This window comes from Equus asinus, chromosome 4, assembly GCF_041296235.1.
Source record: "Equus asinus isolate D_3611 breed Donkey chromosome 4, EquAss-T2T_v2, whole genome shotgun sequence".
NCBI lineage: Eukaryota > Metazoa > Chordata > Mammalia > Perissodactyla > Equidae > Equus > Equus asinus.
The window spans coordinates 91,266,943-91,293,666 of record NC_091793.1 but is presented as its reverse complement, the minus strand read 5'-3'; the positions used below and the strand labels follow the sequence as shown (position 1 = coordinate 91,293,666).

Genomic DNA, 26,724 nt, shown 5'->3' with positions numbered 1-26,724 from the left:
CTGCCAAAATAAGGAAGGCATATTTTTCTATTTTACTTCAAAAGGAACAAATAAAGTGGCCATCTTTCTTTGATAAGTTCTGGATTTGCCACATCTCTAGAAAGTGTACAAATAGTTCTTTTGTTTTAGTTAAATTATTTAGATCATGTGTATTACATAAGTCAAATTCACTTCATGCTTTACTTCAGTAAAATGGAAAGAAAGCTTTCTCTGCAATTGGCACTAAAATTGTTTTAAGTTCTTAATAGCAAGGAGAAACATCCAACTCTAAGCAGAATGAACACAGTCATAATACAGATCAAATCAAAATGATTTCCTTTATATCATCAGCAATGAGTAACTCCAGAGGTAGAATGGCAGAAACGAACATGGATCCTATCAGGTCACAACCAATGAAGAAATTAAATTTATTTTTTTCTATGGTTTTGACCATAAATTGCTTTACACATTTAAGACCTGAATAAACACCACTCTTAGCAGAAATCTTGGCCCATTAATTCAACTGACATATCAATTTACAACTTTCAGGACTGCAGATATAAAAAATGTAAAGTATAAAATTAAGTTTGAAATGGTTTTAATAATATTCATTAAAAATATTTACATTTCCCAGTACTTACTTGACAAAACCCCCTTGCAATATAATTCTACTCTAAACTTTTATTTATAAAATGAAGCTCATTTAAGAGATTTCAATGAATGTTATACTGCAAATTACTTACATTCCGTAAAATATTTTAAGAACTTTTCATATCAAAGGTAGTTTATATTGGATTATCTGAAACCCAATAGTGCCCACAGATGAGCTTCTTATAATTCTTTTCATTAATGCTTGGAAAGCACTGTGAAAATGAAAAGTGCTGTTAAGTGCTATTATCTCCCTTAAATTCTCACTTATACTGTGTGCACATTGTGAAATAAACACATATGCAGCATGTCCATGTTTTGATATGTATTTTTATTTCCCTGCAGTTTTCACTTATCAAGAACAAGTAACAGGGAAAGTTGTCTGAACTAGTGCATAAACAAACATTCTGAAACACCACTACACGTATCTAATTTACAAGAACCGTATAAAAAAAGTCACTAAAACACTACACTATGAAGGTGTCCAACGCTTACAGTCAGACTTTTTCCAACCCGTTACTTGCCTTGTAGCCACAGGAAAACTCTCCAAAATTGAAAAGACAATCTTGCCACAACCCTCCCCCCTCCCAACACCTGGGATGGCTCGATATCTAGACTTCCAATAATTATTGCAATGATATAATGCAATACATACCTGGTAAAATATCCTTTATGTGGTGTGTTACAGTTTTAAAGCCAGTTAAAATATGCAGTCTTCAGATAAAATGTAATCCTTGAAAAATTTTCATATCTGCACAGCTTAAATGTGCCAGATGCATAATTTTTCCTAGTCCGTTTTTTCTGCGTAATTATTTTTTATAAACTGGTATTATAAATAGAAATATACATTCAAAATATATGGAAAAGTGAGTTACTACATTAAATTTGCATGTATCGATCCATCCCTTCCCCCTGCACAGTAATAGAAAATACTATTTTGCCTTGAACTTCATATTTGACAGTGAAATGCCACTAAAGTATTTACCAAAAAGTCCATCTAGTCAAATTGTGAAACAAAATGAACCAAGTGAAAACTTTACAGTTCCTTTAGAAAAAAATTACAAGAATTTCATTTCCTAGCTATGAATCTTTAACTTTTTAGACACAAAGTTGGATTTATTTTTACAAGATACAAAATGTAAACATGGCAAAATAAATAGTTAAAACAAGTGATGCAGGATCCCATTTCATGCTCATGATCCCATTAAAGAATTATTTTTTAAAATCCATTCAGTTGCAAATTCAAGTGCAAAAGCATGATGATGAATATCTACTATTCAAGTAACAGAAATAATATTGATGATACAAATAAACTATTTTACAAGGTAGTGATTTTCCCAATTTTACAAAATATACATCATATATCGATTTTACATCCGATATACTGTAGTCCATTTAGGTCCATTGTTACGCTCTGTGATCCACAGAGTGTCGCCTTTTGCATTCAGCTGGAATATGAATGACTGCACACCATCAGCACAGGTCAAAGCCACATGTTTTAGGTTATGTCACTTCCATAGCTACTGTTGTCTCTGCTATTCCATTTAAACCCAATCTTTCTGGTTCATGGTTCTCTCTATAATAAGGCAAAGAGTAAAATAAACATTAATACCCTCTAGAATACAATGTTATCACTTAGAATTTACAGATACGTTTTTACATGATTACACCTAAACATGCACCTCACAAGACCATGTCCCATTTTCACAATTTCTATACAGGAATGAGGAAAAGTTTTCATCACCTAAGAAGTCCTATTAACTCCTAATTACTTGATTATAACTATTTACTTAGGAAAGATAGTAATTTAACAAAGTATTTCAATAGAAGCATTGATAAATTACTTAATGAAATATATAACATACGACATCCAAGTTTTTTTTTACAACAGATGGAGCATATGATGCAAAAAAGAATAGTCATTAAGAGCACAACATAAATTACTTTCTACTGAAGTTTAATTTTACAGGTTTAAGGTCATGTAGTTATTAATCTGAGCAAATCAACTTTTCTCTGATTCACTGTTCTCATGTATTAGTCACAGAAATTTAAAAACATATCTGAAATACATTATCACAGATTTAGTTAATCTGAGAATAGTCTCAATTTTAATATATACATGGAATAATTTACCTTCCCTTTGTGTACAATATGGAAGAAACAAATTTTTGATCTGAAAATTAAAGCTCTGACAAGGAAGTTAATAATAACTCCTCTAACCTCCCAGACTGTCTAAACTACAGAAAGGTAATATAGGAATAACTGAAGCTTCTAAAATAGACTTTTTGATGTATTTTTTTGGTTTGATGGTTTCTAATTTGATATGCTTTTTTTTTTTTTTTACAATTCTGGTTGGCATTTAAACATCCTACTATATCTCAAACAAATAATCTAAGTTACATAGCTTTACACTAAGAAGATACTCAACAATCTGTTGAAAAGCAAGCCAGTCAATAGACATCTATTGCTTGAGCAGTAAAAAAAAAAAAAAAAAAAAAGTCTTTTTCCTCCCACAGGGTAGCCAGCAGAAAGGGAAAGAATGATACCTGAAACACACACACACACACCTTGCTATGCTGCTGATGGCACTGCTAGGAGTAACCTTTGGCACTCTGTCCATACTGGCAGCAACTGTGGCAAGTTTTAAGGCTGTTGGCGATGGTGCTGAAGTCCGTGTATTGATATGCACATTGACTGGAGAAACCACACTGACGTTATTGAGGTGTACTGCATTCGTCAGGCAGGAATTGTTCATGGGAAGTGTCTGAGGACTGCTTGTGCACAACGCTGGGATTAAGTGGTTTGTAGTGGTGTGGCCAACTGTCCTGACGAGTTGTACAGCTGAAATCCCTGGGCTGGATGATAAAGCCATATTGGTGGAGTATAATGTTTTAGAGGTTCCTGAGGGAGGAGAAAAAAAATCATTCAATTCATGTCATGAGACACTAAACTCTTAAAAAAAAATGGGGAGTTTAATAAAAATAAATGCAAACATTTGTATTCTAGTTAAATACCAAATTAACTTTCCACACAATGGACTCTCTGATCAGTAACAGGTTCTGTCAGATCAGTAAGTGCAACATACTCACCTGTTCCAACCCCAAAGACATCCTCGTTCTATTGGCCTGCATGAAGGGTTTTTCAAAGCATTCTACTGCTTCCATATTTGGAAACTATACAATAGGACAGACAATCCTCTCTGGTGGTTGAAGGCAGGTGGAAAGAATAGTTGGATTTCCATTAGAACTTACACACGCAAGAACATCAGTAAGGAGGGGCCATCAGGATCATGGGTATATGTAAAAGCAAGGGGAAAATCCTAGGGTCTGAGTAGTAGTTGAAGGATGACAGGAATAGCACATCTTTGAGGACTCAGGGTAGTATTTCAAGAGGAGGAGTCAGAAAAGCCCAGCCTATGCATATGTAAGAGTGAGGAGGCAGGGCCAGCCCTGATGGCCTAGTGGTTCAAGTTCGGAGCGCTCTACTTCAGCAGCATGGGTTCAGTTTCTGGGTGTGGAACCACACCACTGGTCTGTTAGTGGCCATCCTGTGCTGGCAGTTTACATTGAAAAAAAAAAAAGAGAGGAAGATCGGCAACAGATGTTAGCTCACGGTGAATCTTCCAAGAATGGGAAGGTAAACCTGATTTCAAACTTATTGACAGACCATCCTGGTTTATATTTCGCATTTTTATCAATGCATGGATGATTCAATGGTGATGGCTGGCAATTAGCTCGATGGATTTCCTAAAACGTGAGGCAACTGACAGTAGGTGGATAAAACTAGGCAGGGTGAAGAGTTATACAGGCATCCAGTGGGCACAGGAGGAAACGGAGAGCAGGCTCTATGTGAATTCTAGAAAACATCCAGTTATCCCACCACACCTACCCATAGAAATTCTGAAAAGTCCTGACTAACTTGTATGTTTTCTCTGGATTTAAAAAACAAAAATCATCCCTCAAATCAGTTACAACTTCAAGCTAGTAAGTACCACGTGAAAGCACAGGCTTACCTGAAGGCTGGACAACACCGTTTATGTTGTTGTGGCCAGTGTTCTGCTCCTTGGCTACCTCACTGCGACTTGGAACAGGTGCACTGACCACTGCAGATGCAGCAAAGTGGGCGCTGGCTGAGTCAAGTGTTTTCGACATACAGTCAGAGGTGCTTGAGCCCTATAAAATGAACAAATTAAACTCCCAGTTTTTTAGATGTGACTTCATGAACATATTAAGGAATGAGTAAACCTAAGAGGCTGTTGCCTTTTTCATCTGGAACAGTTATAAGTGTTTAGATTAAGAGATTAGTATTCCATAGACTATTTTTGGCACACGAAGCAGGGAAGTAAGTAAAAACTGGGAAGCAGCTATTTCTGAGAAAGAACTAGTGGATTAAAAAACCCAAACCTTTAATGCTCTATTAATTTTTCCAATAAGCATTAATGAGTACCTTTAAAAATACTTGACAATCTAGATACTATGGGCAAAATGAAATTACAGAGATGACTAATAGCCATTTTTGTCACAATATAAAAATGTGTCTTGGCCTAACCTTGCAGCAGGCTGAAAATACCAAGAGACTCAGAAAAAGCAAACACAGGCAAGTTTAAGGGCCGTTCCTCTTGATTCTGTATAAAACTCTTTAGCTGTTACTAACAGTCAATAGTCCTAGAATGTAGGCCAGTCTCAAATACACTTGGATGTTAGGGGAGTGTTGACAGGTCCTAGGGTCACTGAGATTTTCATGTTGCCAGACTCAGGATCTCTAAGGTCAGTGTACTGACCCTTTGAGAATGAGCTGCACTGTTATGGGCAGATGCTGGCCTGAGAGCTCACAGAATGCAACTGAGATTAAGTTAATCTCAACTATTACTTTCAGATTACTTTTAGAATTATGGAGCAACAAAATATAAGACCTAAAACACTAGATTTATTTTTTTCAGATGGCCCAAATTTGAAATATACTTCTCAATTACACTTTGTTCTTAGTGACTTAAACAACAGAAATTTATTCTCATACAGTTCTGAAGGCCAGAAGTCCAAAATGAGTCTTACAAAGCTCACAAAGTGTTGGCAAAGCTGCTTTCTTCTGGCAATTAGAGTTTTATAAGGTATTTTTATTCTTATCCCTAGTGTCTTCACTTAATGGTGCTTATGGAAAACTTCACCTAGTGGCAATCTTTTTCTTCAGATAAATGTGATTCAAAGAGGCAAGGGGCTATACTGTTTACATTTATTGCACAATTCCAGAGCACTACTTCTCAGCTCAATGGGGTACATCCACACAGCACTTAAACACACAGTTTAAGAAGGGGTTAGATAAGTTATACCCTTAAAAACATATTTTTGGGGGGAGTAGTGCAGGGGGGATGATGGTTCTAAGATTTTAATTACCTCTAGAAATTCTCAATGACCCTTCAGAAAAAGATGTAGTTACTTCCTTCCTAAATTAAAAATACCATATTTGGCTCTATTGCTCTTCTCATAAAATATAAACTAGTCACTTAAAATTATGTAAATTAACTGAAAAGACACTTAGGTTTGATCTCCAAAACCAAGAGTGGCAATATCAAGGTTATCTTCTGTGACTTGACTAAAACTGAACACAACTAGCTAATCATGAAAGAAAAGAAGAGACATAACCATGATTAAAAGACAGGCTTACCTGTGCTTTTGGATGTGTCTGTTGCGAGGAATGCTGAGATTGCTGTTTCTGCTGAAGCTGAGCAAGTTGCTGCCTTTGCATTTGAACTAACTGCTGTTGATGTGTCTGAAATTGTTCTTCTGTGATACCCCCTGTTACTGGTAAAGGATATTAATTTCAGAAATAAGTATGTTTTGAAGTACTTTTAATAACACAAGTAGAATAAAATATAAAATTATTCCATAATTTAGATGAAAAGCAATCATAAATCACAGTATATATCATCAGCAAAGAAGCCAATAAAAATGACAAATCTTTCAGGAAAAGTGGCTTAAGCTAACATCCATGACTTTTTAATATCACATGCTAAGAAAAGTTCCTATAAGTAGTTTTTACTGTATAACATAGTTCTAATATGAGGATTCTACCATTTATTCAGACTTAGTACCTTTGAGATCACTCTTAATTCTCTACGCTATGGTAACTATATAATGAGAAACTTGGATTTATTAATGAAAATAATAACAATGACTAAGTCACAGCCTTAATAAGAAAACAGGAGCATCTTACTGCTGGTTTTCATCTGTGACATGAAAAATACTTTCTTCTCTGATTACAAATCAGAGTAGAGGACAAAGATGTTCAGCTAACATAACCATAGACCATAGTTTAAGCCAACAGATTTGATTCCTAAAATAAGTCCTATCTATAAAAATATGGGCCAGAAATCAGAGAAGTGTTCAGAAAATTAAAGATATAATGTTATCTTCAGGTGTAATCAATTATGTTGTGACCAATTATGTTACAGCAAAATTTTAAATAAAAACAAGACATCTAAAACTTTTGTTTAAAATATTAGCTAAGAAGAAGTTCTAATAGGAAATATTTTTCTTAAATATTAATAAACTTTCATTCATTGATATTTAAGTAGATTACTGATAAACCAACTTAGAGAACACAAAGCTGTTTTCATGGAAGTTAGTATGTTATTAAAGTCAAGAAATATTAAATCATGTCAGAATACATATCCTGCTAGAATAATTTTAGTCTGTTTTGTTTATTGCTTGCTTTTCTTTCTCCCAATTAGTTCACTCAATCAACAAGTATTTATTATGATGCAGAGAGCTGCAGTAAGAGTTAAGAGTGAATACAGGGAAAAATAAATTAAGAAGAGGGGCCTGCTACGAAGTCCTACAGTGTAGTTGGGAAGAAAAGATACATATGTAGAAACACCAATTGATATGAGTCAACCTTTAAATGCAATTGAGCAATCTAATCACCATGATCTAAAGGAGTTTGGAAAGGAGACTTCACCCTCAGCCTAGGTTACTTAACTACCTTGCAAAGTTTTCCATCTAGTAGGATGACAAGTGAGAAATGAAGACAAATTTTTTGATGGTAAATTAGACATATATCAAGTTATGCACAGTACAGCCAGTCAATTTTCTATGACAAGGGAATTTGGCCCCAGAAGTGGAGGATGCTTTAGATATGCCTTCATTTCTTTTTCACATTATCATTAAAATTTGTATTAGACTATGAGGGGAAAACAGTCTTACATAGATAGCAATTTTATTTTTAAAAGATTAAAAAACCTGGGGCTATGATAGTGCTCACTCTAAAATTTTAATATTACCTGTATTTTTGAAGTACACATTAGTTATCTTACTGAATTACCAACAAAATCAAATGTCTTTGTTTGCACATGTTACATTCACTGCAAGTATTCTATTTTTAAATGAAAAAAAATAATTTTAACTCTAAATTTACAATCTTCAAAATCAAATGAAAATGTGAAGTATTCACGAATTTCCAGCTGTTTGAAAACCTTGGAAAAGAGATGAAAAATAGTTTATTAGATACAAAGGCAGGAAAGGAAAATCTTCAAGTAAACCCAAATAAATCTCTTTAGGTCCTGAGTGTATAAGGAGTGTACTAATGAAAAAGAAAGGAACTTGGAATCTGGAGTTGGCATGCTCCACCCTCCAATCCAGCGCTGTCCAGAGCTCAGGTTATGTTGTGGCGAAAATGTGAGAGGCACAGTCGTTAACTTTAAGTAAGGAACAAACCAAATAAAGAGAATATACTTTTAGTGGTTACTTCAAAATTGAGAGAGAAATTAGAATAATGAGAATCTTTTCATTTTCCAAAATCTAGTAGGTCAGACAATCAGAAAATCTTACTAATTCAGAAATAAAGTATGTATCTAAATTAGTAGAAAGAACAAACCGCATTTTTTTCATTAAAAATTTACTTATGGTTGGTAGTCCATGGCTAACAAAGCGTTGCTAACTAGAGGTGTTCTATTTGTTTTTATGATCAGATGATCATTTACGTATATATTAAAAAGTGATGCTGATCAAACTGCCTGTTTTGGAGGGATATCTTATTATATATTTGCATACATAAATATTGTCTACTTATTGCCCTGTCCTGTTGAGACCATTTTTTTACTCAGGAACCCCATCTTTTTCCCCGTAGAAAACTCATAAAATCCCAACCAAGACTCAATCTAAATTATTCTAATTAGGGGTCAGTGTTTCCCAACCTTTATAAACTTAGGCTGACTTTGATACCAAAAATCTCATCCCTGATCCCATTACTGGTTGAGAATCACTGATAGAAACTTATATAATCACTCATCTATGATATAAACACTGATATAAATTCTAGAATATGGAAATGCTTTAAAAACATTATATTCATTTTTTTCTCTTCCCCCTCACCTCAAGCTCAGTATGTTATATACATTCTTGATATCTAGCTCTCTCTTTACTATAAAGCATTTTGTGCTTGACACAAGCTGATGTTGCTCATTCAGAATTTTCTAGAGCATTGTTTGGTATTATTTCAATTCTTTAGACAAAAATAGCAATTAGTAATGGTGACATAAAATTGGAACACATACAAAACACCTTTTCTAACTGATCTTTCATTTTGTTAGGGTGAATGGTAAGTGAATGGTAAGAAATGACAATTTTAATGGCACAGAGACAGTATTGAATCGCCATTCACAGGGTTAACTTACTGGTAGACAGGTAATTTGATTGAAAGCACCTTCTCCACTAATTATTTTTACTTTAATAAATTATTGAAATACGTCCATAAGAGATTTATTTCTTATATTGACTTTGAATCATCAAGAGGCAAGCATTAAAATACATGAGGACTTTGAGTCATCAAGAGGTAAGCAATAAAATATACAGTTATAGCATGAAGACATCTGTTTAGGAATTAGATACAAGATAGGGTCCCAGCGTTGTGTGGGTGGTAATGGGGTGGTAGTGGCACACACGGGAAGTGGAAATGAACAAAAGAGAAAACGTGTTTCTCTTGCTTAGGGCCAAGTCAAGTTCTTTCCACTAGTTGCTCTTACGTTGCTAGCTTAAAAGTGAAATTCATGCTAGTCATAAATCTACCCTACCCCACCCTCCAAGTCCTGTCAATTTAAAAATAACCACAAATCTGATTGTTCCATGAAGGCGGCAATATTTTATTCTTCCAGAGAGATGGGAAGTACTCCTTCCCCTAAGTGAGAAGTTTGCCAATCTCCCCGGGTAACACATTCTAATAGACAGGAATATATATTATGGAATTTTCCCTTTAATACATCTAAATATGTTGTTCTGTATGTTAGCAACATACTTGCACTTCTAAATATTAAATATTTTGTGTACATAACCAACAGTCTGTTTTTCACTAAAGCCCCTAACCTTTCTGGCTATTTTTTATATATCTAGCTCATTACCTGTCTTGGATTTATCAGAATGCTTTATTCTTCAGATGAATCCATGTACCTTTTCTTAGAAGACTTATCACCATCCTTGGAACGGCGATTCTCTTTTCAAAGGTCCTAGACATTCCTCATTTCATCCTTCATCTTTCAGGAATGTGGTTCCTATACAGTGGTCTGTCTATGCTGACCCTTATCACCTTTCCCTCCCATGTTCTGAGAGTGATCCATCAAAAACACACACTCGGTATCTCCACCAGACTTTACACTAGTATAATAATTCTAAAGCCTAGATCACTCTTTCTTAAACTTGGGCCCACAGAAGTATTCTTGAGCATACGTGAAATGGTTACAAGTATTTGTTAACTTTGTATTATTGTTAAAACAAAAATCTAATAGAAACACATTCTGGATCTTCTGGATGACCATCTCACAACAGAGTATGAACATATGATTTCTGCGCTTGAGTCTGCCTTTTAAAAATAGTCTTTTAACTTTTAATGTAGTGCTTCTCAAAGTGGGCTAACATGATGTATTCTTGGGAAGACATCAATTTTTCAAACCCTGGCCTAGACCAAGTTTTCATAGTTTAATGAAAAACATCTGATGTGGTAGTAGAGATGATCTAAAAGTCAAAACAAATATATTATCCAGCATTTCTTCATCTGTTAGGTAGGTCTTTGTTACATATTTTAATACATACTTTATTGAAGAAATGCTAACTATATGCACATTTTTTATTTGTTTTAAAAAAACAGATCTAGGGCTTTATGGGGGAGAAAGGGATCCTATTTTAAACCTTCCAGGTCATAGTGCAGAGTCAGGTAAAAGTTCATGTCAACCACTGGAGCTACTCTTGAGGACAAATCTTCCAATCCTTGAAAGTTGACATTACCTGTTCATGTCTATACACATCCTAAAACGTAACTCTCATGGCTCAAGGCAAACTAACGAAAAAACTGTAAAACTATAAGTTTCTTGGGTGGAAATGGGAGGTGACAGGGTGAGGGGATGGAGAAGGAGGAACAAATAAGATGTGAGGATAGAGAAAATAGACGAAAGGTCCATTTAAACATTTGATACCCAAGCTAAATAGTTACAATTAAAATTTCAGCATATCCTTTAGCAGTTAAACTAAAATCTTTAATTCCTGAAATCTGACTCCATTTCTCACCTTTGGAAGTGACCCTAATCCCCAAAATAAATCCTTGGGAAAACCTCAGTCAGTTGTTAAGGCATAGTTTTACCTATCCTAAAACTTTTACGCTTGCAAACATTTTATGATAATTTAATAAAGAATGGGAAGAGAAACTGGAGAAATTAAAAATCAGGAATTTCTCTTGGAAAACTGTCCAGAACGGTGATGATTTTACAAACTGGTAAAAATAAGATATTTGGAGCTGGTCAAAAAGGCTGTTGGTATCTATTCAGTATACTAAGACAAATGAGAAAAGAAAAACTAAGTCAATTTGCAAGCATGCATTAGTCAAAACCAAGATTAAATGTAAATTAATCTGGCCCTTCAAGTGTGAACAAGCAAAGCTACTTTCAGATGTGAAATATATTTTCTTCAGGTCTGGATTTAAGAACACCATCCTCAAAAGAACGGTTAAAATAATAGTACAGTTTCAAATAACTAAAACCTTTGTCATCTATTCATATAAAGAATGTAATATTTTCCATGTATTGTAAACTCCTTGAAGGTAAGGATTATTGTCTTGGAAAACTCTGCAACTTTCAAACACTTAATATAGTACTTTACATATAATAGGTCCTAAATAATTATGAGATTAATTTTCCTTGGTTATTCACTTGCCATGTTCAGCCCACTCTATCTTCTTCCTCTCGCTGTCCTGCTTCTATACTTTGAGTAGAATTTTTCAATTAAGAAGATGTACTTTTTTTTTTTTTTTTTTGGTGAGGAAGATTGAACCCTGAACTAACATTTGTTGCCAATCTTCCTCTTTTTTTGCTTGAGGAAGACTGGCCCTGAGCTAATAGCTGTGCCAGTCTTCCTCCATTTTGTATGTGGGATGCCGCCACAGCACAGCTTGATGAGTGCTGTAGGTCTGTGCCCAGGATCCAAACCCACAAACACCGGGCTGCTGAAGTGGAGCACATGAATTTAACCACCCTGCCACTGGGCCAGCCCCAAGAAGATATGTCTTTATTTCACTTAATAGTTAATAAAGACAATGTCTCCCTGCATTAAAATGAAGTCTTAGTTTTATTTCTTCTAATACCTAGGACACACATTTCAGTTTAAGTCTTTTAAGTATGATATTGAAAATAATAATTAGAATATATTTAGGACACACGGATTTTGACTTCAAAAACATTAACTGGGTTATTAATAACACAAAAATACGAAAATTCTTTCCCAATAGCCCTCAAGTTCAAGTTTTTTTAAGAACTAAGGAACTTGTGATACAAATAAATATCACTGTCAAGTGTTTTAGATTCCTATTTCTAATTAAACCCTTTATTTGCTGGGCTTTCCCAGCTGTGAAACAAAAAATTCACTGCTTTAATTTGTTGAGCTCAGTGACACTTTCTGCCAGATGAAAACATGGACCTGCGTCAGTCTTGTTACTCTTCAAGACACAAATACTCATGATCAAGTCCACCAAGAATAACCAGGAGCAAAAGTGTTAAAGACCCACAGGTTAAAAGAAACCAAATATATGAGGATTCAATAGTTTTGTATATGCCCATCAAATATAAAAATGGAACTTTCCAAAAACTCCTACATCCTTCTGTTTAAGTAGAAGAAGGAATTTCTACCAATATTTACTAAATTGTAACTGAATCTACTTAAAATTATCTAAGCAGAACTGAGAAAACTATGTAGTGAATATTATTGGTACAAATATGGGTACTTAAAATTGTCAGTGTTCTGATTGTTTACAAAAATGCTGTTAAAAGGTTTGTTTCATTATGTTTTTACACACCCATGTGTAATATTTCGAAACAAAAGATATTTGTTAAAAACAAAAAACCTTGTGGCCACAAGGACTAGAGGGTCATAGTCAGCAGAGAAGAAAAATTCCAAACAAAATCCTTTACTCTAGTAGCAAATAGTTAAATATACATTTGAAAGATGATTTAAAAACACTGATTCTAATATAGCTTAGTTGTTGCTTAAGCCTTGAAATGTTTCAAAGGAAGAAAGAAATGGCACTATTTGAGAGTGCTAAAAAATATAAGGCAGGAAAAATTACACAGACCAGAAAGACTGCTTTTTTGTGATGGTCGGGGAAAAAGCAAAAACAAAACAATCTTTTTGTCTATGATGTTACCATCACACATTTGTGATTTAAGTTCCCTGAGAAGTGCATGCATCCCTAAGATAATATTCCTTGTGTGTGTGAGGAAGAGTGTCGCTGAGATAACATCTGCACCAATCTTCCTCTATTTTATGTGGGACGCTGCCACAGTGTGGCTTGATGAGTGGTACCAGATCCGTGCCTGGGATCTGAACCTGCAAACCCTGGGCCACCGAAGCAGAAGACACAACTTAACTACTATGCCACCGGCCTGGCCTCCCTAAGATAATATTTTAAATGATTATTTTATGCTGATGTACGGTAGTGCTATAAAATTCTAGAGCTGATTTTTATGGAATTATTTAAGTTACATTCTGGATCAATATATGTAGAGTATTGATGATACAATAACATCTGCAACATATATACATTTTCTGGAAGGAGCCAAGTCAAATAGATCTGGAGTTTCTTGAGAATGTTCACTAGAAAGCTGTAAATATTGGCTATGTTCAAGTTGAGAAGGAACATATTAAAACCCTTTTTTTGGTATGGTGTTCACTGATAGAGAAGAAACTCAACGTATGATCAAATCCAATTATAAATGCCTATATATGATGTTTTTAAACTCTCTTTTTGGCAAAAATTATTTTGAGTAATTTTTGGTTCAGGAATTCCAATTCAGTTAAATAATTTGAATAATATCTCAGAGTTGGCTGAAAAAAGGATCTGACCTAATATTCATCAACTTTCTACTTTTTTTTTTTTGAAGATTAGCCCTGAGCTAACGTTTGCTGCCAATCCTCCTCTTTTTGCTGAGGAAGACTGGCTCTGAGCTAACATCTGTGCCTATCTTCCTCTATTTTATATGTGGGACACCCGCCACAGCGTGGCTTGCCAAGGGGTGCCATGTTCACATCCAGGATCTGAACGGGCGAACCCCAGGCCACCGAAGCAGAATGTGGGAACTTAACCGCTGCACCACCCGGCTGGCCCCAATTTCCTACTATCTTTAGATTTCAAAGGATCCTGCCACCTCAAGTCATATTAAGTATTTATCCATTTCAGCTTCAAAAGCTCACTAAACTTCACAGACCCATGAACTTTATATAATGGGATGCCATTTTCCTTACTTAAGTTCGTTTAGGAGAAAATTAACCAAGTAATTTGGAGAAATGATATGCCAACTTCCAATCATTCAAACAAATCCAATTTTCCATTACAACCTTTAAACAGATAAATGTGTAAGTCAAGTTTGAAAATAAGCAGTTCAGTAACTAAAAAAGACTGAACACTACTGAGACCAAATTTCAAGCTAAAATGATTTAAAATCACTTTAAAGAAGTTTAGCATAATAACTTTGCGTAGTAAAAATGGACCATCCAGGCAAATAATTTAGAAATACACACGCTTTACAGAAAGAAAAGACGTGTAAGTCACATCTAGTTTTGTCTCTGAATACCATGTATTATTTGCAACGTATACATTATAAAGGTATTTATAAATTAAACATACTTGTATACATGTAAAAAAAGATAGAGAAGACAATCCGCAGAAGGAAACAAATCAAAGTTACACTTTAGATTCTCTAGATATTACACATTATTTACAACGTACACGTCATAGAAATATTAAATTAATTTGAGCACAATATCTCTTAAAATGAAAAAAACTTTCCAATCTCAATTAGAGGTAAGTTATCAGACAAAAATTAAAACTATTCATAGGGAGCCTCTTAAAAAACCATTTTTCAGAAAGAAAGCTTTCAGTGGTACTCTCGAGGAGCAATGCTTACACTTAAGCAAAGTTAGTACACAAAAATAAAAATTTTCTTTAACAAAAGCAGACAATAACGTGCTCTAATGATCTGGCAGCTTATAACCAACCACCTTGCCCATAGGGAACTCCCTACACATTCTGCCAACATAGTCACCATACCAGGCATATGCATTCAAAATATAAGTCAGTGGTTTCAGAGATATCAGTTAGGACATTTTGGTTAAAATGCGAACCACAATAATAGGGTTTAGTTTCTTAGGTTGGAAAAAAAAATGTAGCATGTTAAGATAAAATTCCTTTCCTCAGTGGGACTAGGAAAAGAAACTTTCAAAATTTACCCTGAAGGTGTATTTAGTAGATAATGAAAATTAAGGAAAAAAGAATACAGGATATACTTTTAACAAAGTGACAGCTTACCTGATATGCCATTCTTGCTGGTGTTCAATAAAGCTACAGATGCTGCAGAAACTCTTTTATTGTTCACAGTCTGCCCTGGTTTTCTTGAGGTACATTCTTCATTATCACTGTCCTGTAAATTTAGTAGCCTTGGCTGGAAACACTGTAGTCGACATGATCTGATATTGCTTAATATTTCAGAAAGTGACAGTCTATTTTCACAAGGTTTACTGGAAGCATTGGTCCGAGAGAAATTAGAAGAAAAGTCTATAGTGTGGGAAGAGCTTGAAAAACCATTCAGCATTTCAGGGTCTATTTGTTTCAGGACTGGGTCATGTTCTGTGGATATTCGGTCCATTATGACCCTGAAAAGCAATATGAAACCAAGTATTATCTGGAAGAACTTAGTAACACTTTCTCTGTGTCTTCCTTTCCAGTTTGTAAACAAAAACAAGGTCAAAACAAATAGTTTACCTTCCACCTCTGCCAATTCGCCTCCTTGCAAATCCTATACATCTTCTTGGGACTGTGAGTGTTGTAAGGCAATGCCTGTATCTCAACTTATCCAAATCCGCCAATTCTGAATTTTCAAATGAATGGTTAGCTTGGTCCAAACGAGGCTGCAAAGAAATAAAAATAATTAAAACTCATGGAGTAAATCTAGAATGAAGAAAAGTTAAATCCTGATAAAAATAAGTAATTACAGAATTAGCAGAATTAAAATTTAGATATAAAACTATAAAATTGATGTTTAAATGATATTTAACCAGTAAAATTTCATAAAATTGAAATCAAAAATTCACTCACAAAGTAACTCAAACTAAATTTAGTTTATGAATATAAACACATTTAGGGTATATTATATACTAAAAGAAACAAATCTTTAATAATATGGCTTTTAACATTTATGTAGGAAAGTAGAGATAATGAAGTTAGTAACATGTAGACTTTCTATTGAGATAAACTACAAGGGAACTTTTTTACACTAAAAAGTGTGCTTCAAGAAGGCATGATCAAGTTCATGCTTCCTCTTTACTTTTAAGAACACACAGTCCAGTTCTTTGCCTCCCCATTTCCTTTACTGTTCTATTTTTCTGTGTCTTACCACTTCTGCCCCTTTTCATAATAATTTCCCCTTTCTCTCATCAGCATAACTTGTAAACAACTCTGTATCTCTCATACATTAAATACAAACACACACTCTGAAAAAGTTGTAGGTGTTCACATTTACCATAATGCAACAAGACAAGGGGTCTCTGAAAGCCATATATGAAAACCATCCTCATTCCTCTACAGTTCTATCTCATCTGACCATTTGGGAATGAGGGTCATTCCTTGATATAATGCTACCCCAAACCTGACTGAACTGCACAAAGCAGTTTCTAAGTGTGTCAAAAAGTTATGAATATAATTATTAGACAAAATATTGCCATGAGGGAAGCTCAAAAATGATTCCTTTATGTTTGATACTTATTTGTCTGCATATACAATATGAGCTTGCCTAATAGCAAATTTCAATAAACACTCAGTAGCTATGAAAGGTTCAATTAGAGATTCTGGGTTTACTTAACTCTAGCAATGATATAGTGAGTAATTTTCGTAACTGCTGAAGCTATAGTTAAAGCCCAAAGGGAAACTAGATTTCTAAAATATGAGGAATTATCAATTTCCATGTGAAGGATTCTGATATCCTTTGAAAGGTCTCAATACCTTTGAACATCTTTTACTGGTATCTGCATAAGGGATATTAAATAAAAAATGCTGACGGACTTTCCAGTTTTAGATCAAGATTGAGTCACCTTGACATCAGTTACCTGTTAATTCCAGTTCACAAAAACACCACACACAAAAAAAAAGTTCTTACAGCATAATACTGGCATCCTGCCCGCCTCCTGAAAGCACAGGGACCATCAGGATCGTTTTCTTCTTCAGGTTCTGATGCTGGAGACGGTACCTAGAAAAAAGACGTGTGAGGCATTCCATTTAGGAGTTACCCAAAATCAAGGGATCAGTCTTTGTAATGGTTTAAAATTAGAATCTGATCAAAACAGTAAATCAATCCTACATTACACACAGTGGCAGTGAATTCCCCAAAACATTTAAAGACTAGCAAAAATTTTCTATGGTGAAAAATCATTATTTTTAATAGATAAGTTTTTGCAGGTAAGTTCACATGGTATTGCTTAATTGCTTCTGAACATGTAAGTGCTATAGACATCAAAAAAGAATTAGTACAGTTTTTATATATCCCACTTGCATTTTAGAAATAATGCAGATGGCCATAAATACTTTATAATGACAGTTATGTATCATCTATAGGTAGGTATGTATTTATATAATAACTTTCCCTCTCTGTAATAAAGCCCCAAACTAGGAAGTAATACCCCCCGCAGCCATAAATATCATACATTTCACTCAAAGGGGAGTCCCTTATTTCCACAACCATTTTTTAAAAATCACTTTTTAAACTTAGCAGATCAGAAGCAGAAAATTAGAAGAGGCAAGAAGATTTGCTAAATGTAAGCAGACTGGCTGCAGGGAGAAGTGATAAGCCCAAAATCTGACAGCAAAAGAATAAACAAGGACTTTTAAAGAGCTGTCACATATTAAAAAGCATTCTGGGGCCAGCCCAGGGGCATAGTGGTGAAGTTTGTGTGCTCTGCACTTCAGCGACCTGGGGTTCACAGGTTTGGATCCTGGGTGCAGACCTATGCACCACTAATCAAGCCATGCTGTGGTGGCATCCCACATATAAAATAGAGGAAGATGGGCACCAATGTTAGCTCAGGGCTAATCTTCCTCGGTAAAAAAGAAAGAAAAAGCATCCTGCCTGGGACCATGTGATATTAGGTCAAATATCCTGATATAATCTGAATGGATCCCTAGTGCAGCACTGATACATTATAGCATACTCTATAAATGTCATCAAAAACAGATTAAATGAAATACAAATAGACTCTGATATAGCAGGGAAATAATATAGTTTAGATAATTCTCTACCCATAATGGTTAAAATTAAAAAAAAAAAGTTTGGTACTTAAGTTTCAGTTGTCTCTCAATTTCACTTTGGTGTGCATCTCTCTTTCTGACAACACTGGCTTAACCATATTTACTTGCAAATTTTTGAACCTCACAAATCCCTCTCTTCCTAGTTTGAGAGGAAAAATGTTTTTTCTCCACATTATTTCCAAACTGTGCTAACTACCACCAAGCAGGGTCATCCAGGGGAGAAAAGCATTTGTTTGAGGTTCCAATGTACCTCCACCAACCCTATGGGGGAGACACAGAAACAGAAGGTGGGGCTGATTCTTCTCCCTGGGGAATTAAGTCCCAAACCTGAAATCTGAAAGGAAATCCCAAATGTGAATTTTATACTTTGGTTCCATTGCAAATCATCTACCTCTTCTGAAATACACACAGGAAGTGTCACAAAGTCTGAGAAATTCTTTGCATAAAGTAAACCACTCCTTCCTCCTGACCACCATTCCCCAGTAGTGCATTCCAGGATTTAGTCTGAGACACAGGAAGCAAGCTGATGTTAGGAGAATCAGAAGCATGATCAAGAGACAGGGTTTCTAGTTCTGCTCCGCTGCAAAACCAGTTGGATATGTCTGGTTAAAATGTTTATTCTCTTAAGGCTCCCTATTCCCTTGTTCCTTGTTTATTGGACAAAGTAGAAGCATATGATTATTTTATATTTTTAGCAATAAAATTCTGATTTTGTAAGAGCTACATTCTAAATAGCTGCCTGACTGAATGATGTCCAACTATAGGTAAATGTTTACTTACTCTTTATCAACGTGGGGATACCATTATAAAAATTAATGAGGGTTGTGAAAGACCTAGTACAAGGACTCTGAGGAACCTAAAAGTTTCACAATGCAATTTTCACATGGGGATGGGAGGTGGGGACTACATGAATAAACATAAGAATTTAGAACAAAAATAAAGACCCCTTAATGGATGAGAAATAATATATGACTAGTATGCTCAGTGTTCCCTACTATCAGGCAAAGTGGACTGATTCTAGCAATAAGAAAAGTTTCTACAGGACATAGCATTCCATGGCATCATTCTTTTGTTTTGTTTTCTTCTTTTTTTTGGAGGAAGATTAGCCCTGAGCTAACGTCCACCACCAATCCCCACTTTTGCTGAGAAAGACTGGCACCGAACTAACATCTGTGCCCACCCTCCTCCATTTTATATGTGACATCTGCCACAGCACGGCTTGATAAACAGCGTGTAGGTCCATGCCCAGATCTGAACTGGTGAACCCTGGGCCTCTGAAGCAGAGCGTGCAAACTTAAGCGCTACGCCACCAGGCTGGCCCCCCATGCTGTCATTTCTTTTTCTTTTCTTTTTTTTTTATTAATGTTATGATAGATTACAACCTTGTGAGATTTCAGTTGTACATTTTTGTTAGTCATGTTGTGGGTACACCACTTCCCCCTCTGTGCCCCCCCCCATGGTGTCATTTTTAAACAGCTGGGAATGTATACCAAAACTTCATAAACTCTCATTAGTACCACCAATACAAGGATATTATACATAAATTTCTCTAACCATATCATACTCTTACTTAAAATTCCGTAGTAACTTCCCAGTATGTATAATACTGGCTACTACTCTAGGCATCATTCTGTTCACCCTCTCTTCCCCTTTGTGTTTTACGGTCCAGCAATGCCAAACTGCTAGCAGTTCCCTCTAATATGCTGTTTTCTCCGCCTAGAGCCCTTCCCTACACGTGCTATCTGGAAAACTATTATTTGCTAGGATACTACTTCTCTTATTCCTTCAAAATGTCATCTAACTAACATCCTATGGCTATTCAGAGCCTTGCCTGAGTCTAACCAGATGATACTCTGACAAACGTAACGAATGATTTCATCTAAGTCCTTTTCAAGAGCACACTAAATTAAACACATCTTTGTGCATTTGTTACAATGCATGTGAATGCTAAAATAGTATCTGGGGTATAAAAACTAAATCAATGACAAAAAAGTAAAAATAATACAATCTAGCCACAGGGGATACATTTTATGGAAACTCCAGGTTTTAAACGGTTATAACAATAAAGTGTTTTATAAACGGTCTTGCTTCCAAACATATCTGTGATATTAGTTTAAAAAAAATTTTTTTAAGTAAATCAAATACGATAAAGCTTGTTTGTTACAGTATTCGCTTTAGATTAACTATACCATATAGAAAAGAAAAAACAGGCTATTGCTAGATCAGATGCTAAGCAATATTTTTAAAATTTGATCCTTTAATATACTAAAACAGATCTTATTTTAAAAATAGCACTTATGAAAGTAAGATCAGGATTATAAAACTGTAAACACTTTGCTATAAAACTGTTTAATATAAATCAAAGGATTATCTTCACAAGTTAAAGCTGGAATCAATTCTAAATCTTCTTTAGAAACAAATAGTTATTTCCAAATAAATTAGTAAAATTTACACTATAAAATACAATGCTGGTGGAATATGGTAAAAATGGAATTACTGCTGGTGAATATTTACAATTATGTATTAAATGTCTTAAAATATTGCTAATCTTTAGTTCAGTAATTCCATTTCTAATAAACTATTTTAAATACAGAGGGAAAAGACAGAGATGCTCATTTTTATAAAGGGAAATCTGAAATCCACCTAAATGCTCCACAATAGAATAAATTCTATCGAACTGATGGACAGGAAATAAAAGAAAGTAAATACCATTTTAATGGCTACTAAATAATATGGAAAATGTTTATGCTATAACATTAGGTGAAGAAAACAAGAATCAAAACTTTAAGATGTCAATTACGTTTTAAAATATAGCAATGTAAAAGACTGGAAGGAAATGTTTTGAAAATAGTTTTAAAACAAGCACCTGTGGAAATTCATCTTCATCTGAGCTGTGAAAGTCATATTGCTTAATGTCACTCTTATTGATCACAGGCAACGTCTCAGGAGTGGGTTGCTGAGATGTTATCAGAGCCTCTGCTTTAGGCTTCTTTGGGTACTTCTTCTTTTGACGAACCACATCAGAAGCGTCTTCTTTCAAAGACAAATGATGCGGATGCTGTTTTACATGACGATTTTTCCCCCAAAAGGAAAAAATGAAAATAATTTTAGATTATGAAAAACTATACTGCTTTTTGAAAAACATACATTTTTACCCAGGAGGTGATTTATTTACTGTTTTTAATACGCAAAAGTTATTACGTGATCATAAATTGAAAAATGTTTTACTTTCTGCAAGTTATGAAAAATAATTATGGTACTTAAATTTGCTTTATATATTGTTATTAATACTTAAACTAAGATGTTAGTGATTTTAAAATACTACTCTATTACTATGCAATCCAGCATTTAAAAAATATTTAAAGTCAATCTGAATTTTACTTAAAGCCACTGTATTAATTAATGATGAAAATTTAAAATCACCTTTATTTTTAAAATAACAAACTATATTATAAATCCATTTCTAACCTTATTTCCAACTTTTAAAAATGTCTATATGTAGTAGTGTTTTTGAGAAAAAAAGATAACTAGAAAAAACCTTTAATTTTTAGACTGTATAATTACTGCCTCAGTTGAACAATACTCAAACTGTTCTTAAGTACCCCAGAGTTCAGTGGTCGTACTTGAGGGGCCACCTGGCAAAAAGACTAACTGACAAGGGTAGGTTTCCAGCCCCCTGCCTCCCCTCAACAGAGTAGCTCCGTGTGTATCTGTTTTAACATACTGGTACTTCTTTTTAATAAATAGAGATCTACCACTTTAAAAAGTTTAAAAATGACTTTCTAAGCACCAAAGTACAAGTAATATGAAAGTGTAAAAATATTTAGGAAGTTATACATTTCCCCATGTAGCCCAGATTTTTGTTAAAACTACTTTAGGGTCAAAAATGGTACACACGATGAAAATGTTGCTTAAATTTTAAGCCCAATTATTTAGTGAGATATAAACAGTTTCATACAATGGGTACAGCTACGACATTGAAAAGAAAACCTCAACTTCTTAAAAACTACCTATATTTTATGGTGGCATGTGTGACAAAGTAAACATAGTTAACTACGTGTAATGGGGTAGAGCAACAATGAATGCAACCATATCTCTAAGACTGATTCCGTCAACAATTTTGGGTTGAGATTTTCAGGTTCTATGCCTACCAATCACATGCCTAGAAAAAGCACTGATTTATATAATGCGGATTTTAAAAAATACCTTACAAACAACATTTCTTGCACTGATAATGTTTTTGACTACAGAGGCAAGTGTGATTTAAAGGGAATCAGGTAGGTGGGCTAGATGCCTGTGATAAATAAGAAAGAACTTTGAATCGACATGAGTTGAACAAAAGAGGAGTCTTCCCACTCCATATTCTTCCTTGACCTTTAAGAATAAACCCATGAAAAATGAGGATTATGTACATTTTTAAAAGATGAATTTTCCACAAACACCCTAAGTGACTTTTTAAATCTTGCTACATAGTAAAGCTCCATCTAAATGCTTCAGTCATTACTGTGTCTTACTTAAATCTAAATTCCTGAAATTAAGAGTTTTAGTAATTTTTGTATATTTCAGTTGAATACTTTTATGTACCAAGTGAATACTGAATAAATATAATTCTTTAGCTTAAGAGACTAAAGTAATCACTGAGTCTGGCTCTTTATTAGGAAGAAATTATGATCTAGGTATTAGAAAACTTTTTCAAATCACTCAAGTTAGCAATTGGTAAATGCTGGTTCTGGCAATGGTGATGACAATAAGAATAACTTTCAATAGTCTCAATGAACAAAGGTTTAATTTTAGATTTTGATGCCTACCACTACAATGCAGAATTTGCTAAGGCTAGTAATAATAACTGAACTTTACCTCTATTCACTAGGGAAGCAGAAGCATAGTGGAAAGCATATGGTCTTTGGTGCTAGACCTGGATTCAAATCTTGAAGCTGCCACTTAACAGCTATAGGATCTAGAAGTCACATAGAGGTAAAAATCTATCTCAAAGCACTGTTATAAGGATTAATGAGTCTCTATGTACGTAAAAATTTCTAAAAAAGTGCTTGGCAAATAGTAAGAACTTCATACATCTTAATTACTTTCTTCTTTAACCAAACTATTATAAGACAACAGCAGAAACCAATAATTTTCTGATCAATATTACCATACATGCTTCTCCCCAGAGGATATTCACCTTAGTTTTACATTCTTGGACTTTGTGATGATTTCCATTATGAAGAGTCACTGGAGTGGCATATAACTCTTTTTCTGATCTATTGATTTTCACTTCATTAAGGATTTCACCACCATAGTCTCCCAAGTGATATCTTGAAGAGGTAACAACATATAAGAAAATGTTACATAGTTTAAAAATAAAGAAGAGAAAGAAAAGTCAACGGTACCCCAATTAATTGGAACACCAGTAATCAAATGGAGCAACAATTAATCAGATTATTCTTAAAAGAGAAAATTTACAGGAACAAAGAAGCTCATGTTTGGCATTTAGCGAAAAACAAAACAAACAAACAAAAAACAAACTCAAATCTCTAAGTTAAACAGAAGACAAATTTCTTATATATTTTATATTTTCCAACACTGGGAAATGATGTTTACAATATTTACTTCAGTAATCACACAAAATTCTGTTAGGTTTAGTATAGTCCATTTAATTATGCAGGAAAAGGACTATTACATTATAGAATGTAATTGTTTTGTAAAAATTTTCAAAATGCACTGAAACAATGTTTTCTAACTACTCAGAAAATAGAATCTATTAAACATTCATTTCCCTCAAATTTTATTCAATAGAAACCATAGAAAATTGGATAAAATGATCTCTAAATTCTTTTCTAAATAAAATTCAATGATTCTGAAAAAAAAAAAATCAGTGAATTAGAGGATCCAGACTACATACAAAAATATCCCCCAAATTTGCAATCCAAATGGGTAACAATCTGACTAAAAAGACCCTAGTAACCACAATTCTTCAAAAAATGTAGGTTCTGTTAGAGAATCAATTTCAACTGTTTTAAAGCCTAGGGTGGATATATATATCTCATCTGGTTATATTTTGTCCATCATTTGGCTAAAGCTGCTACCAGTATGCCATAGCAGTAATGTTACCTTTTTTCCACAACTTCTAAGGTTAAGTGCAATAATTCACGTTTTGTTTTCTCTCTTCTCTTAATCATTTCCAAAATTGTTATGGCTCTACTAAACTCTCGTCTCAGTTTCAACATCTTTTCATAGGAGGCTTCATCATTCTTACGATTCTATTGAAAATAATTTTAGAAGAATAAACAATTAATGCAATTATCCATATTTTAAGCTTCATTCCATAAAATCTTATCAGACCCAAATTCATTCTATAAAAGCAAAATGCTAAAAAATGTTAAATCACCTAACAGCAACTACATAAGACAACCTACTTATTTAACTCTTAAATTAAAAGTACAAACAAATAGGGGGCTGGCCACATGGCTGAGTGGTTAAGTTTGCGTGCTCTGCTTCAGTGGCCCAGGGTTTCGCAGGTTCGGAGCCTGGGCATGGACATGGTACTGCTCTTCAGGCCATGCTCAGGTGGCACCCCACATAGCACAATCAGAAGGACCTACAACTAGAATATACAACTATCTACTGGGGCCTTTGGGGAGACGAAGAAGAAGGAAAAAACCCCAAAAAGAAGATTAGCAACAGATGTTAGCTCAGAAGCCAGCCTTTGAAAAAAAAAAGTACAAGCAAATATCTCTCAATAAATATTCAGAAAAAACCATAGCCAGCTGTTAAAAAGATTGAATGACATAGAAGGGATAATTCCAATGTAAACAAATTTTTTAAAGTCTGCCTGAAATAACACCTAGTGTATCAGAAAATGTAGTCCATTCATATTGTAGCAAGGTATTTTCCAATGACAGAGAAACAGATCTGTCAAATCAAGGTTGCCTAAAAATAGCCAAAATGAGTCTCTATGCATCCATTCAGCTCTGTAACTGGGAGCTGGAACACTGTCAATATACGACAATGTAAACATTCACAATGACAAGCAAACCTTCACTTCAGAAACTCAGATATAAAACTGAAAGTAGGAATACGAAAGATCTCAAGGAATGGGATTATGATGATTCAGTGCAATAAGACCTCATTGCAGAGCATAAAAGAGATTTAGTGAAAATTCTGAATTTCAGAGACTTGTTAAGAAGCTTTTACTTTGAAGTATAAGAAGTAACTTGAACTCACTCACAGAGTGAAAGTCCTTTTAATAACTAGAGAAGGCTGGGTTGTAATCAGCAGCATCTATCTGCATATAAAAGTTACTGTTAATATAAAATATTTTGTTCAATCAAATAGTCACAGAATGCTTACTTTATATTAGGCATGGAACTATTTATTTAAAAATAGACCACTACCACCCCTCATTAAGCAATCTTTCCATCTTTGAGTTAATAATGCAATATGACATGAGAAAGAACCTGAAGACAGCCAGGTTTCATATTAAATGATTATAAAACAGAAAATAAAACTTCAGAAAAAAATGAAAGTTTTGCTCTTTTTTTTGTATATTGTTTCCTGTATTTGAAAATTAATCATCACCTAAAAAACATGACCTAAACTAAGTCTCAATAAGCTACTGCATACTGAATATTTAAAAATGCTATGTTAATAGGTCATCCTTTTATCTTACCAAAAGGAAATTAATCTTTTTTTCCCCTTCAGTAAGTACTATGTGACAAAAGACAAAAATCTAAAACATGGTTTTAAGCAAATTTCTTTTTTGGTAAACAGGCAGCAATAAAACCTCCCAACTGAAAAAAATTAACATTATCAACAGCAAATACTAAAGTGCTCACTCTGTGCAGGGTATTGTACATGTCCCCTATCCTCAAAAGGTTTGAAGTCTAATAAGAATGAGAAACATACAGATTCAAAATATAAGGCTACATGCCAGCTGAACAACACTCAAAAGTTATTCAAAAGTCCACCAGAACCTTTTAAGATTGCCCCCCTCTTCACTAAGTGTTCCTCTTGGACTATGCGCTTCTGTCCTGTCTTACTCGTTCATTTCCTGCTTGCTTTACGCCCAAATTAACTACCCTTCCTAATTTTTCCTTTCCTCAGCCCTGTCATTTCTACTCTTGAAATAATTTCAGATTTACAAAAAAGTTACAAAAATAGTATAAAGAATTCCCCCATATGTCTTCATCCCAATTCCACAAAGGTTAATATTTTACATTTACATGCACATGTATGTATACACACATTGTTATGGACTGAATGTCTGTGTGCCCTGAAAAT

At 34.3% G+C, this 26,724-nt stretch overlaps 1 protein-coding gene across 1 annotated transcript in view; it reads right to left on the bottom strand.

The window, feature by feature from the left end:
- Nucleotides 1-937: 937 nt before the first annotated feature.
- Nucleotides 938-26,724, bottom strand: part of EPC2 (enhancer of polycomb homolog 2) — a 129,667-nt gene continuing 103,880 nt past the window's right edge. Inside the window, exons 5-14 of the mRNA XM_044768958.2 lie at nucleotides 24,556-24,704; nucleotides 23,627-23,759; nucleotides 21,314-21,505; nucleotides 17,303-17,392; nucleotides 15,913-16,058; nucleotides 15,460-15,803; nucleotides 6,289-6,425; nucleotides 4,640-4,799; nucleotides 3,195-3,528; nucleotides 938-2,203 (exon numbers count right to left, since the gene is read on the bottom strand). Coding sequence (XP_044624893.1) covers nucleotides 2,131-2,203; nucleotides 3,195-3,528; nucleotides 4,640-4,799; nucleotides 6,289-6,425; nucleotides 15,460-15,803; nucleotides 15,913-16,058; nucleotides 17,303-17,392; nucleotides 21,314-21,505; nucleotides 23,627-23,759; nucleotides 24,556-24,704 — 1,758 coding nt within the window. The 3' untranslated portion in view covers nucleotides 938-2,130. The remainder of the gene's footprint in view (nucleotides 2,204-3,194; nucleotides 3,529-4,639; nucleotides 4,800-6,288; nucleotides 6,426-15,459; nucleotides 15,804-15,912; nucleotides 16,059-17,302; nucleotides 17,393-21,313; nucleotides 21,506-23,626; nucleotides 23,760-24,555; nucleotides 24,705-26,724) is intronic.